General features: G+C 44.1%; 1 protein-coding gene and 1 pseudogene across 1 annotated transcript; one reads left to right on the forward strand and one right to left on the reverse strand.

Moving 5' to 3' along the window:
• Positions 1-744: 744 nt before the first annotated feature.
• Positions 745-4,526, forward strand: LOC119360513. Its single transcript, XM_037626120.1, has 6 exons — positions 745-750; positions 972-1,253; positions 1,355-1,454; positions 1,567-1,644; positions 1,905-2,072; positions 2,470-4,526. The coding sequence occupies exons 1-6, from the start codon at positions 745-747 to the stop codon at positions 2,544-2,546; spliced, it is 711 nt and encodes a 236-aa protein (XP_037482017.1). The 3' UTR covers positions 2,547-4,526.
• An 8,284-nt stretch (positions 4,527-12,810) lies between these two features.
• Positions 12,811-14,477, reverse strand: part of LOC119360514 — a 49,707-nt pseudogene continuing 48,040 nt past the window's right edge.

Here is a 14,477-nt window from a genome sequence, read left to right on the forward strand (position 1 = left end):
TAACATTTTTTTTACAAAATAAAATAAGTTCAATCTCTACAAAAGCTAAAAAGAATAAGTTCAGTATCCAGGCCACTGAGGAGCTCTAGGCAGACGGAGAGAGATAATCTGAATTACTGTGTGTTGGTCTTTGCAAAAATAACAAACACCAACCTTCTGTAAAATCAGAGCACTTGCTTGGATACTTACTGGTAAATATCATCACCAGCATAATTGATCACGCATGTTTGTGTAGCTGCTGAGTTGATGTGGGTCAGACGTTGCACATGCATCAACAGCGGCACTAGATCTCACTGTCTACCTTTTTTGTCTGATGCATTACTGGAGCTAGCATAGTTAGAAGACTTTCCTTACACGCACAAAAACCACCACTTAGAAGACATTGACTTTTTCTAGAAGCTAGCATTCTTATAATAAAACTATAACATCAGAATTTGGTTAAATATTACTCCAAAAGTATTCTAAATATACTAAACCTGGCCAGGTTTAGTTTACCAGGTTTTTTTTGAATTTTTCTTATCATGCAAAATCCAACCAATTGATGTGCAACACGTGCTTTAGTGGGGATGTAAGTGGGTACACAGCTGGGTACGTGTACCGACTGCTGATGGAAACTATAAAAAATTAAGGATCCAGCCCTCCGTTGGTTGCATGTCCTGGGTTCTTTCCAGTTTTCTATATATTTTGCATGCGTTGCGGATCGAATTTGCTGCGTCTTCCACTCTTTATTTTGTCTGGTTCTGCATGGCGGTTGGCTCTTTCCTTCGAGCCGCTTCCTTTTCCCTGCCACGTTGGCTGCAGTTGAGTCGGTTGCCGCCCGCGTTTTCAGGAGTCTCTATTCTGCCGGTTGCCGCTTTTGCACAGACTTCTGGTTGTTTCTGCAGCATGTGCAGTTGTTTGCGATTTGTGCTCTCCCACTTCGCTGCCTCCTATAAATACGGGCTGTGCGTTGTGGCCGTTGTCCATTCCAGCTGCGCCCGTCCTCGCTCCTTTTCTTCCAGCTGCTGCTGCCATTTTTCACTTGGCGGTGGTCACTCTATCTCCTACTCAGTCTGGACGGCGTCGTCAGGGTCGCCCTCCTGGGATTCGGGCGGCCGTTATCGCCTGTGTGCGCCGTGCCGGCATGCGTCTTCGACCTGCGGATTCTTCGTCCGCCGTGGCAGTCACTCCTGGGCGTGGTTAGTTGGCTGAGATTGATTTACACCGGCGTTCTTGCTCCGCTTTTTGACGGCCGCTTCGCTCTCGCCGGTCTGGTGGGTTTTCTTGCGTTTCTGCACTTGCAGTTCCATTTGGATTGTTCTTGTGCTGGTTCATTTGGGGTGCGGTCATCTTATTTGATTATTTCATTTTGTAGGTGGGCAGCGTTCCGACTCGGGGCAGTTTGTTGATGGAGATATTAATAGCCGTCCTCGAAGAGATTTCGCTAGGGAAGCGGCCTGTTGATTGTACTATTGGTGAGTGCGTATGACTCTTGCTACATATATGGGAGTGCCTCTGATTGTTTCCGTGCATTTCTTCTTGCTGGTCTAAATATTGTGGCTACTAACTTCTTGTTTCTTTTTGTAGGTTCTGCCATTGCTGTTGGTTCTTCTTCTTCGTTTGATGGGTTTGTGTCTGCTGTTCGGCCTGTCAGTGTTCGAACTAGTGAGTTATTGCTTCCTTTTTTTGTTTATTTTATGTCTACTATGTTGTTTCTCCTGGCTATTTTAAGATGTCTACGGTTTACTTGATTTCTACTGCTTTTATACCGGTTGATTTTTGGTTCCCTTTTTCTGTGAGTTGCTTGCATGCGTGGGTATTTGCGTTCGGTTCGTCGGCCGTGCTTAATTGTTTCTTGAACTAGCTGTTCAGGCATATGCTTTTTGGTCGGACTCTAATATGGACTGTCCAATATTTGCTTGCAGATTCCTTGGTCGTGGAGGTGGCTGACAGATCAAACAGTCGTTCTTCTAATTTTCCTGCCGGTGTTCATCTTGATGGCTATTTAGTCGGTGCTCCATCTGTGCTCAACCGTCCAAGAGTGGTGCCTTTGCGTGCGGCTGGTGCCTTTGGTCGGCCTACTCCTCCTCTTGGTAAGTTCATCTTTTTAAATGTGCATGTGTTTCTGCGGCAGTTGGTGATTTCCTTCTAGATCTATTTCTAATTTGTGTACATGGTTGGTATTTGAGTGATGCCTACTCCTGTTATGGAATATTTTCGGGTTTTGCGTGGCCGCCGTAAGCGGACGTTGATGTGATTGTACTGGTCGGGTCGGAAAAGAGGTGTTTTTTTTTCTCATTGTGCAGTTTTCTTTTTCAGCTGCTGGTGTGTGTAGTCTTATATTTCTTTTCTCTTTTGCAGTATGCGGGATGCAGCCTTCATTTTCAAAGGATTATATCCAATTGCTTAAGGGTGGGTGCATACAATTTGTGGTTTGTGTGTATGTATTGCTTTTGGAATGTGTTGCCAATGCGGTCTTTTGTTTTTCAGCTACTTCTAGGGGGGTCGTACTATGGCGGTCCGGATTTGTGTTGCCAGAAGTGCGGGGCTTTCTTTTGGTTTTGTGAAGGATTTGTACACCATGCTGATGCAACTTCTCACTCTCTTGTTTACACGGGATGTTGTCGGGCGGGCAGGATTTCGTTGCCGAAATTTGGTGATTGGCCTGCTCCATTGGACATGCTGATGCATTTTGATGGGGATGCGGTTTCCTCCCGGTTCATGCGATTAATACGCCAGTATAATTCCATGCTTTGTTTTACATCGTTGGGTGCACAGGTTGATCGTAGTATCAATGTTGGAGGTGCTACGTACGTTTTCAAGATGAATGGGGTGGTCTACCATCGTATTGGTTGGTTCGATGTTGCCGGCCGAGGGTGCAGCTCCCAAATTTGCGCAACTATACATGGTGGATTCAGCCGATGAGTTGGACTGTAGGCTGAATGTGTTTGATAGAGAAGAAACTGCCTCGCTTGAGCCTGATCATGAGATTGTTTCTTCATTGATAAACGTGCTCAATGCACACCACAGTTTGGTGCACAAGTTTAGAATTGCTCGACAGAGTCTTTGTATTCCTGGTGTTTCTACGGTTTCGATTCATTTTTTGGGCGATGATGGCGGTGCCCATGGTTTTCTGGCCCTACTGCTTCCGAGGTTGTTGCTCTTATTGTTGGTAATCTCACACCTGAATGCAGAAGATTTGACGTGATTGCCGAGACGCGGTCTGGTTCATTGAAACATATATCTTCACTTAATTGCAATCTTATGGCTCTTCAATATCCTTTACTTTTTCCATATGGTGATAAGAGTTATCACCGTGGTATTAGATATGTTCATGCTAATGGTTCTTTGGCCACATCTGATGCAAATGTGCAAGCTGAAAGATATATGGACAACCAAGATTCTGACGATGATGCCGACTGTGATTCCGAGGATGTGGATGCTTCTCGTGGACAGGTTACCATGTTGGAGTATTATAAGTACTATGCTCACTATCGTGAAGGTGAGGTCAATCCTTACACAAGTTGTGGCCAGCTGAGTCAGCAGATTGCCGTTAATGCTTACTCTTGCATAGAGGCTGATCGTCTAGAGTACCATTTCTGTAAGCAAGATAATCTTCGATCTGAGACCTACCAGGGCATATCTGACGCTTTGGGTGAAGGTAATTCAACTAGCAAGAATATCGGTGTGTAGTTTATACTGCATTGCAGCTTTACGGGCGGTCCACGGTATATGCTTTTGAATTATCATGACGGGATGGCCATCTGTCGACAGTATGGTGCACCTGACCTATTTATTACTTTTACATGTAATCCTAGGTGACAAGAGATTGCGGATGCTCTTGCTGTCGAACCTGGCCAGACTACTGCTGACCGGCCTGATATTACTACTCGAGTATTTAGTATGAAATTTAAGGAATTTCTTGATGTAGTTAAATATGGTACTTTTTTCGGTGTTGTTCAAGCATGTAAGATGGTTTTCCCCTTTTTTTGCCGCACGATAAGTTGCTTGTTGTACCTATTGTTAACTTATTCCATTCTGTTTTTCATATATGCAGATTTGTATCTCGTGGAGTTCCAGAAGAGAGGTTCGCCAAATACTCACACATTGGTGTGGTTGAAAGCAGATACCAAGGACCCTTCTCCTTCGTTTATAGATAGACTTATGTCTGCGGAGCTGCTGGATCCTTTAGTTGACCCTTTAGGTTATGCTCTTGTTGATGAATTCATGGTACATGGGCCTTGCGGGGCGTACAATGCTAAGTGTGCTTGCATGAAGAATAATTGTTGTTCCAAGCGTTTTCCTAAGCCATTGAGTGACGACACAGTGGTTGACCATGTTGGATATCCATTTTACCGTCGACGTGACACTGGATTGTATGTGCTCAGGAAAAAAGACCCGCTCCTTCCATACAATATGAATTTGCTGAAGAAATTTGACGCCCATATAAATGTGGAGTGGTGCAATAAGACGAACTTGTTAAAATATTTGTTCAAATACCTCACGAAGGGTCATGATGTAGTTCGTATGCGTTTCCACGCCGAAGATAGACCTCCCAGTGTTTTTACCGTGCCATCTCCCACTGGCAGAAATGAAATTGATGACTACATCAAGTGCAAGTTTGTCAACATATTTGGAAAAGGCAGCTCAAGTGGCCTTAGAATGCATATGTGCAGATTATAATATTTCTGTCAATGACCACAATTACTATGCCCTTGAAGTCACAAAAGAAAGATTGTTTACAGCAAGAGAGAAGGCTCAGACAAAGCAATGGCAATTCAATATGGCACGTCAGCAAGTAACTACACAGCAAAACGAATTTGCAAGACAAAAAATGATTCTGGCAAAAATCTGCAACAGTTTCTTTGATGTATTACCACTTCACATGTATCCCCAGCGCCCAGACAACAATGATCCTATTATCACATACACAGGCGCACATCCTCCCGTCGGACGTGTACAAGAATTTGCAAAATCACTTTACCACTTTATCACAGGCACCAATCCTGCAGGAGGATATACTAGGATGATCTAATCCACCAGCAACTGCTTCTGGCTTATTTATGTAGTGTGTTTGTGTTTCTATACACACTTCTTCTAGCTCATTCATGTAGTGTGTTTGTGTTCCTGGAAACAGTTCTCTGCCTACAGTGAACTGTATGTACTTTGAATAACTGTTGTGTGTCACTTTTAGTTTCTATCTTTGTATCCCTACATTTACAAAATTTCAATAACTTCATGTGTTTGGTTTCTTCAATACCTCTATATATTATTCTGAGATTAAATGAGCATGCACCAATCCAAATTTCGAATTAATAGATTGCACATTTGCGAGTGATCACCGAGCGCGGCATGCCGTCGCGCGGGTTAGACTAGTATACTTTATGTATTACAAAACATTTGTCACTGGATCTGTAATAAATATCTCATAAACCATGTACAAAATATAGTAGTTATTTTTCAAGATTTTGTATTAACCAACCAAAATATGTCGTATGTATCCCAACAGAGGAAGCACTAATTAAACTTTGTTCGAGACTATGGCAAGTAGAAACACATCAAATTTTGGAAAACATAGAAATAAACTCCGAGGTCTTGGGATATGATGAAAGCATTATAGTTGAACAATGGCTTCTTACTTAGTATAGGTAATAGTACTCTGTGCTGGGATACTCAGGATACACTAAAAAAAAGACACAACCATGACATTTTGGACCAAACGAATTTTTTTCCTGTCATATTTATGACACTTCTATGACGATAATTGTGACAAACCGCGGTATCATCATAGATGTGGTGGGCTCCTACTTCTATGTCAAAAAATCATGACAGAAAATGTGTTTTCGTCCTGGGCGGGCCGGAGACGAAGCTACATGACATTCTTTGGGTCCTCTGTGACAGAAAAAACTGTGGTAGAAGCGAGGGCGAGGAAAATATCGGGGTGTTCCTGGTTACGGTGGGTGGTCGGGGCTGAGCCTTGCATTGAGGTTTGCGTGTTTCTCTCATACACGCACGCGTGTGGGTGTGAGGCGTTGGGCTCTAACTGAACCCGAGCGAGGTGTTCGCCTACTGAACCCGAGCGGTTGCACTGCAGGCTACGCGTTACTGAACCCGAGCGATCGATCGATGGTTGTTAACTGAACCCGATCAAGCGATTCCTTTGCTAATGATGCTAACTGAAACCGATCGATGCTGCCTCTGGATGAACCGTGAGCGATGCTGGGGGGTTTGGTTGAACAGTTCATGGTGGGGGTGGATGAACAGGACCCCGTGGTGTTTTCTCTGGATGAACATGACCCTGATCGATCGAGCCGGTTGGGGCTGGATGAACATGACCCCGTGGAGGGCTGGACGAATAGGGCGACCCCGTGGAGGGCTGGTTAAACAGTAGCCGGTGGAGGGCTGGATGAATAGTAGCCTGTGGAGGGGTGGTTGAACAGGAGCCCATGTAGAGGGCTGGTTGAACAGTAGCCGGTGGAGTAGCGCGCGGTGGAGGCTGGATAAACAGGAGCCCGTGGATGAACAGTCGCAGGTGGAGGCTGGAGGAGGTCGACGGTGTATGAACAGTAACCCATGGAGGCTGGAGGAGGTCGACGATGGAGATGAACAGTATCCCGTGAAGTCCCGTTTTGCGGTACGCCACACCCCTCCCGATGAACTGGACCCCCGTTTCGACCGTAGCGCTCCAACACAAGTCTGTTTCCTCCGTTTTGCGGTACGCCACACCCTTCCCGATCAAAAGGACCCCGTTTGGACCGTAGGAGGTCCAACACAAGTCTGTTTCCTCCGTTTTATGGTACGACAGACCCCTCCCGATGAATAGGATCCCGTTTCAAACGTGGCCGGTCGAACACAAGATCATTTCTTCCGTTCTGCGGTACGTCAGGCCTCGTTTCATCGGCTGTTCCGTCCAAGCCGGTTGGCTCCCACGCGTTCCGTTGCCTCCAGATGAACACGACACATTCCGTTGCCTCCCATGAACACGACGACGACGCAATTTCTCCGTTCCGACCTAGCCATATACAAAAGTCCTGGTCGTACGTATGCGCGAGTAGTCATTCGAGACCCCGTCCGTATGTACGTACGTGGCCTTATTTTTTCTTCAGACTGGCCGCTGTACGTACGTGAACATGCTACATGCGCGCCTCTACTACGACACGTGTGCGCCTCTACATCGACCAGTATGTACGTACACATTCGCGACCAGAATGACAACGCTACATACGTTTCGACCTGATGGATCCCGACTGTCGGGCACTTCCTTGCGTGCAAAGATGTACCTGGTGGGTCCCAGCAGTCAGGGGGACGAATCGTTTTTTTGTTGCCCAGACGCACTTCCTTGCGTGCGAAGATGTAACTGGTGGGTCCCAGCAGTCAGGGGGGAAACGTTTTTTTCGCGAAATACAGTGGCCCGTCCGGTGGGTCCCTGCTGTCAGATGGAGGAATAAATATTTTGCGCGTAATAAGGAGCCAATTCCTTGCGACGGCCGTGGACCCAGCTGTCCGCCTCTCCACGTACGGTACTCTTTCGATGGAAGTCATTCCTTGACCATGTTTACCATGCCGCGCCGAGAGCACCAGGGGGGTGGACGACGGCGAGCCCTAGGAAGGGGACGACACGGAGCCGGGGGAAACGCGGCAGTGGAAGCCCGCGTGGAGAGGAGTACGACGGTTCACTGTTTCGGCTGCGGTGTGAGGCTGCCGTCGTCGCAGGGCCTGGCTAGCGGTGGGAATAGTAGGGGGCGGTGAGGCCTCCGCGGCAGCACAGTCGGCCACGGGAGGCAGAAGCTGTCGTTTATCTGGTGTACCTAATTTCCCTCAACTGGACACTGAAGATAAACGTCAAGGCCGCATTGGTGCGCTGTCGTTTATCTGGTGTACCTGTGCACATGTGATTTATGGCTTGCAAACTTGTGAGCTCAGCTGATACAGTTCACGCATGTTACAAAGTTCCATCGGCAATTGTAGTGGACTTGAATTTACTATTGAAAAATCTCAAAGGTAACATAAATTACTACTCCTAAATAGTAGTATTTGTTTTTTTTAGAGATTTCAAATGACTACCACATATGGATGTATATAGACATATTATAGAGTATAGATTCACTCATTTTGCTCCGTGTGTCGTCACTTGTTAAAATCTTTAGAAAGACAAATATTTAGGAACGGAGGGAGTAGTTAGCTAGTTTATATCAGCAAGGACAGACACTTAGTAGTCTACTCATACCTTACTGTTCAAGTAGTAAAATTTTGCCTGAAGCTTACTGTTAGGATAAATCTTGACATATGTTGCACACATGCAAGTGTGCATGTCACGTTTGTATGAGGTATAAAAACATCAGGATTTGTGAAGTGGCAGAATGACTTGGCCAAGTTAGTTAGACTGTTAGAGGAGCAACATGCGCATTATGAGGATGTGCACGGATTGGTCCAAGACAAGTACTCCCTCCGTCCAAAAAATCTTATCCCAAGCTTCTTTGAGAGACAATCTTTTACAGGCGGAGGGAGTAGTCAGTATGCATGCAGCTCGGTCTGTTAGGCTAGTCATAGTGGGAGTAACTTAGCTAGTAACATAGCGTATTTCAAAAAAAATTTGCTTATGTGGCATGTAGTTAATGAGAAGTGGTAACATAATATGTTACTGGCGCTTCCCAATACAAGATAAATCTACAAGCTAATAAATGAAGTCTTCTATGACACTACTACTATGTTACTTTGCACTATAAAGGTAGTAATTTAGACTAGTGTCATATGCATGACACTGGTATAAGTTATTCCCACTATGACCAGCCTTAGAAGCACAACCGTGGAGTGATTCCAGGAGTTGTTAGCTGGACTTAGTGCGTGTAATTAGTTGGGTTAGTGGCCGTGCATGGTGGCCGGGTTAGTGGCTGCGTCTAAGTCTCCCTTGTACAGACTATTTAAGTCAGAACAAATGAATGAGAATAGAGCTCGTGAGGGCCAGAGAAAAGATGTAGCCACCGAGTGGTCACCAAGGCAGTCTCGTTGGAAAAGCCATTGTTCCTCTTCCGTGGTGCTAGTGTGTGTGCGTGTGCCTGTGTTCCCTGGTTATATGTGTTCTTCGTGTTGAGAGAGAAAGCAAGCGGAGGGACTCGTGTGAGGCAGCTCGAGGTGTCTTCTTCAGTTCACATGTTTTATTGCTTAATTTTAATCACCCCATGATTTTAGAAGAGTCAATTACACCGGTGGTGCTTGAACTTGGCATAAACGATCACTTTGGTGCTAGAACTTGTGGCATACATTGAACTGGTGCAATAACTTGGCTCGGTTGTGCAAATACGGTCCTAATCGCGTATGGATAGGAAATCAACGCTGACTTGGCGTGCCAGCGTGGCATGGGGCCTGCTGTCAACGACTTGAAGCGTGTGGCCTGTGTTTTTGGCAACAAAAACCCCTCAAAAAAAATTATTGCTCACAAAAAAGAAGATGTTCACGTGGTAGGTCTTTTTTTTCTTTTTGCTGTATGACAAGTAGGTGCTGACGTCAAAACTAAAAGAAAAAAGCTTAGGCCTCTACATCCGAACACGCCAACTACTGCTAGGACGCACACCCTCACAGCACGGCAACATCTGCTCCTGGATGTTCAACAAGTAAATCAGTCGTTAATGTAGTATATAAGGGTATTTGGAAAAAGAAAAGTAGTATAAAGATGATACATCTGGGGCTTAAATTGGCTGCAGATGTACTCTCGAAAAAAAATGGCTGCAGATAGTGCGGCCCATTTTACACGCGCTAGTTCTTTTTGAAATAATTGTAAAATGTAGGTAATAAAAATAAAGTTCAAAACAATTATGTGTGGTAAATATTATACACATAAACGATGATTAGTACATAAAAGTTTTTAAATAGACATGCATTATATGAATTGTTTAGTAAATGCGGGCACTTAAAATGTTTAAAGAATATAAAAAATATAGAGTTGCAGCTATATTTAAATTATTCAAACTGATGAATATAAACATTTACTACATATTTATGAATATTCACTTTTGAGTTTTATTCAAAAGAATTATCTAATTTAAATATTAGCACGACTGAATATTCGTATAAATATTTTAAATCTTAAACTACCTATTTTTAATTATACAAATATGTGTATGATTATTGAAATGTTTGTATAATTAAAATAACATTTATGAATTGTAATCCTAAATATATAAGTATTTCTTATTATATAAATATTTTTATAATTTCACAAATATTTTACATATATATGTATAATTTTAAAATTATATGTGAACAGTTTAGAAAAGTAATTTATTTTGTTTGTAAGTATAATAATATTTATACTTCACGAAAATTGAAACATTATTCTTATTAATGAAATTAGAATTTTCAAACCTACAAATATCTAAATAAAACAAACAGGAGCAAATGGGCCGCACTGACGGCAGTCCATTCCAGCCCCACAAGCGCCTCTATTTGACTACATTAACCTAACTATCCATGTTGAAGTGTCTCTCAAAAAAAAAACTATCCATGTGAAGTTGTTAATAGGTGAATGGTATAGCGGCCAGGACCAACTCTGAAGTAACCAAGGGTCACGCGCTCGAGACACCAAGCCTCCTTTTTCTTGTTAATTTTAGTATGCACACACGGGACCCACGGGCAATAGACTCGTAAAAAAATTGAAATGCCACCTTTCCAACGTCAATAAGGCTTTTTTAAGAGAAAAAAACTCGAGAGGGTTTAACAAAAAAAAAACGAGCCACACTCCCTCTCTTTGCCATCCTGACGGTGGGACCATGCCATGTTGGCGCGCATAGTGAGTGGCTCGGGCGTACACAACCGAGATTTGCACTGTGTTTGCACGCCGGAGCCAAGTTATTACACCAGTTTGATGTATACCGCAAGTTCTAGCACCAAAGTAACCGTTCACGCCAAGTTCAAGCACCAATGGTGTAATATTATTTGTTACAGATAGCATTGAGTTGTACAGTAACACTTACGGTTTCTTAAAGGCTTAGAAATATTGAGCTCTTAGACCTTCCTAGTTCCTTCAATCATGTGGCGACATGTTCATGCAGCTTTCCAACCTCACCCATTTCTCTCTCAAACACTTTTATCTAGGAAGATTTGTGATTCCTTCCTTCCTTCCTATCCTACCTTCTTATGACCAAGATGAAATACAAAGCAGTGAAGGAGACCATTCTCTTCCTCCTTTCCACGCATGCCCCAATCCCATCCTGGTCCATCCCTAATAATGTTAAACCGGCGATGCCGCAGTCACCGTCTTTGCTCACGTTTATTGTGTAGACAGAGAGCTGCGCGACGAAGGCTGACATCTACTTGTAGCGGTTACCATTGCAGTAGAGTCAGGACTGAAGCTAGATGAGAATTTCTCCAGGCTCAACTCTAATGCAATGGTAGTGTCAGCTTATATATTTAAACACTGATTGGAATTAGTAATGATGTAGTGAAGGTTTTGCAAAGTCTTTCCCCTCTCCCCTCGCCCACACACAGCTCTATTGCAAATGGTAGCCTTGTCTTTGAGAAGACCACGCTATCGACCATTGTATATGCTCTAGTACTTTTTGTCACAATGACTAACCACTATAAGTTGCAGCATCTCAAAAACAACTTTTGTAATTGGCAGCAAAATCATATGAATAAGGGTTAATTTCCTTTTATTAGTAGCGTCTACAGTACATTGTGTGCATCGTCGTGTAGTCGCTCGATCTTAGCGTTCATGGTCAATCATTCAATTAATAACGGCTGCTCCCTTTTATATGGTGTATTTTGTCTTTAGATAAATTCAGACTTTGTTTTTACTCGAACTTTTAATAAGATGGCCGTATGCATCTTTCAGATGCAGAGGCCGGGGGTGACCCTCCTTTTTCAAAATAAATAAATAAATAATTCTCGCTCCCCCGCTCGGCCCATCCACTCTGGCACTGCTCTCCTGACCTCCGCTGGCCACCACATGCCACCGCCGACTCCTCGCAGCCTTGCCGACTTTTGACCGCAAAATTCCTGCGAGATTCCGACGGGATTCAGGTGATATCTTTTTCTTTATTTTTTTCTCCTTTCCATTATCACCGGCCACAGTGGCGCTCTTCCTCCTCATCCCTGGCCTGACGGCGCTCATCCCGTCATCCCCATTGTCACACCCGGCTACACCCCACCTCCTCCCTGGTAGCAGCTCCGGGTGGACCTCCGCCCCGTCATGTCCAGTCGATGTCGCACGCGCACCAGAGCGTGTTCCATCTTGTGGTTGCGCTTGCGGAGGACAGCACAACCACCGGGGATCTCTTCTTGGACGCCGGTAATATTTACTTATTGTGCTCGAGAAATTCACACACTTAATTTAAAATTTGTAGTTCCAGACGAGAGTCGGGTCGAATGGCAGGGAAGACTTACACATCATCATGGACGATAATGGGGATATATGTATATTATATAATTAGTTATTCTTTAATGTTATCTCTAGCAAGTAATAATTTATTGTGCCAACTTTTATTACAAATCATGTGAACAGGGTAAATACTTATTAAGGTGTTATATTAATTAGGTGATAATTCCTTGACTAGAGGAAGGACTGCTTCTCACGCTGCACTCTATCTCTCAAGTTTTCAGGAGAAGTCTAACATAATTATGTTGTATATATGTCTTATGATAACTCTGCACAAGGACAAATATCGTCCTACAGAACTTTATATTTTAAAAAAATCACACAGTTAATTCCATTGTCCTAGTAAGAAAATGACATGAAAAAAGGGTATTATTTTCCTAGAAATTTGATGTGGCCCTTTCACCATATGTTGGTACTACTAAGCTGAGAAAAAAGCTGAGATATATTGTACTTTACACTCAAGCAATAAATGTTTTTTTCTTGCATTCCATTGAAGCCAAGAATTCAGCACTGGGAATGGGAATTTTCTCGAGAGCCTTTCTTGAAAGCTTTTCCCATTTAGCAATCAGCTCATTTTAACTAAGGATGTTTTCGAGCGGTCTTAGGTACACTAATAGAAAATAGGACTTTGGTTCAGGCCGGGCCAGCCCATTAGTCCCTCTTCGTGAGGCCAGGGGGCCGGCCGGGCATCGTGGGGCATTGATCCGGGTTCGTCTGGCCCCTTTGGTCCCGGTTCCAGACACGAACCGGGACCAATGGGCCTCCTTCCTGGCCCACAACCATTGGTCTCGGTTCGTGGCTTCAACTGGGACCAAAGGGTGTCCTTTAGTCCCGATTTCAGTCACGAACCGGGACCAATGAGATGCCTATATATACCTAATACGTCTCCGTCGTATCTATAATTTTTGATTGTTTCATGCCAATATTATTCAACTTCATATACTTTTGGCAACTTTTTATACTATTTTTGGGACTAACATATTGATCCAGTGCCCAGTGTCAGTTCCTGTCTGTTGCATGTTTTATGTTTCGCAGAAAATCAATATCAAACGGAATCCAAAGGGATAAAAATGGACGGAGAATTATTTTGGAATATTTGGGATTTTCCGGAGGAAGAATCAACGCGAAACAGTGTCCGAGGTGGCCACGAGGCAGGGGGGCGCCCACCCCCCTGGGCGCGCCCTGGACTCTCGTGGGCCACCCGTAAGGCGGTTGATGCCCTTCTTTTGCCGCAAGAAAGCTAATTTTACGAGAAAAATCTTGGCGAAAGATTCACCCCAATCGGAGTTACGGATCTCCAGATATAAAGGAAACGGTGAAGGGGAAGAATCACAGAACGCAGAAACAGAGAGATAGATCCAATCTCGGAGGGGCTCTCGCCCCTCCCAAGCCATGGGAGCCAAGGACCATAGGGGAAACCCTTCTCCCATCTAGGGAGAAGGTCAAGGAAGAAGAATAAGAAGGGGGCTCTCTCCCCCTTGCTTCCGGTGGCGCCGGAACGCCGCCGGGGGCCATCATCATCATCGCGATCTTCTCCAACACCGCCGTCATCTTCACCAACATCTCCATCACCTTCCCCCTTCTATATTCAGAGGTCCACTCTCCCGCATCCCGCTGTACCCTCTACTTGAACATGGTGCTTTATGCTTCATATTATTTTCTAATGATGTGTTGCCATCCTATGATGTCTGAGTAGATTTTCGTTGTCCTATCGGTGATTGATGAATTGCTATGATTGGTTTAATTTTCTTGTGGTTATGTTGCTGTCCAATTGTTCCCTCCGTGTCGCGCAAGCGTGAGGGAGTACCGCTATAGGGTGTTGCAATATGTTCATGATTCGCTTATAGTGGGTTGCTTGAGTCAGAGAAGTATAAACCCGAGTAAGGGGATTGTTGCGTATGGGATAAAAGGGGACTTGATGCTTTAATGCTATGGTTGGGTTTTACCTTAATGAATCTTTAGTAGTTGCGGACGCTTGCTAGAGTTCCAATCATAAGTGCATATGATCCAAGAAGAGAAAGTATGTTAGCTTATGCCTCTCCCACAAAAAACTTGCTATCGGTCTAGTAACGTAGTCAATTGCTTATGTACAATTTCACAACTCCTACCACCACTTTTCCACACT

This window comes from Triticum dicoccoides, chromosome 2B, assembly GCF_002162155.2.
Source record: "Triticum dicoccoides isolate Atlit2015 ecotype Zavitan chromosome 2B, WEW_v2.0, whole genome shotgun sequence".
NCBI classification, from domain to species: Eukaryota; Viridiplantae; Streptophyta; class Magnoliopsida; order Poales; family Poaceae; genus Triticum; species Triticum dicoccoides.

Excerpts from the sequence above, each read along its gene's own strand:
- LOC119360513 (XM_037626120.1), top strand. Across the intron at positions 1,254-1,354 it reads GCTTCGCTCTCGCCGGTCTG|GTGGGCAGCGTTCCGACTCG; the intron begins GTGGGTTTTCTT and ends TTCATTTTGTAG. Across the intron at positions 2,073-2,469 it reads TCGGCCTACTCCTCCTCTTG|CTACTTCTAGGGGGGTCGTA; the intron begins GTAAGTTCATCT and ends TTTGTTTTTCAG.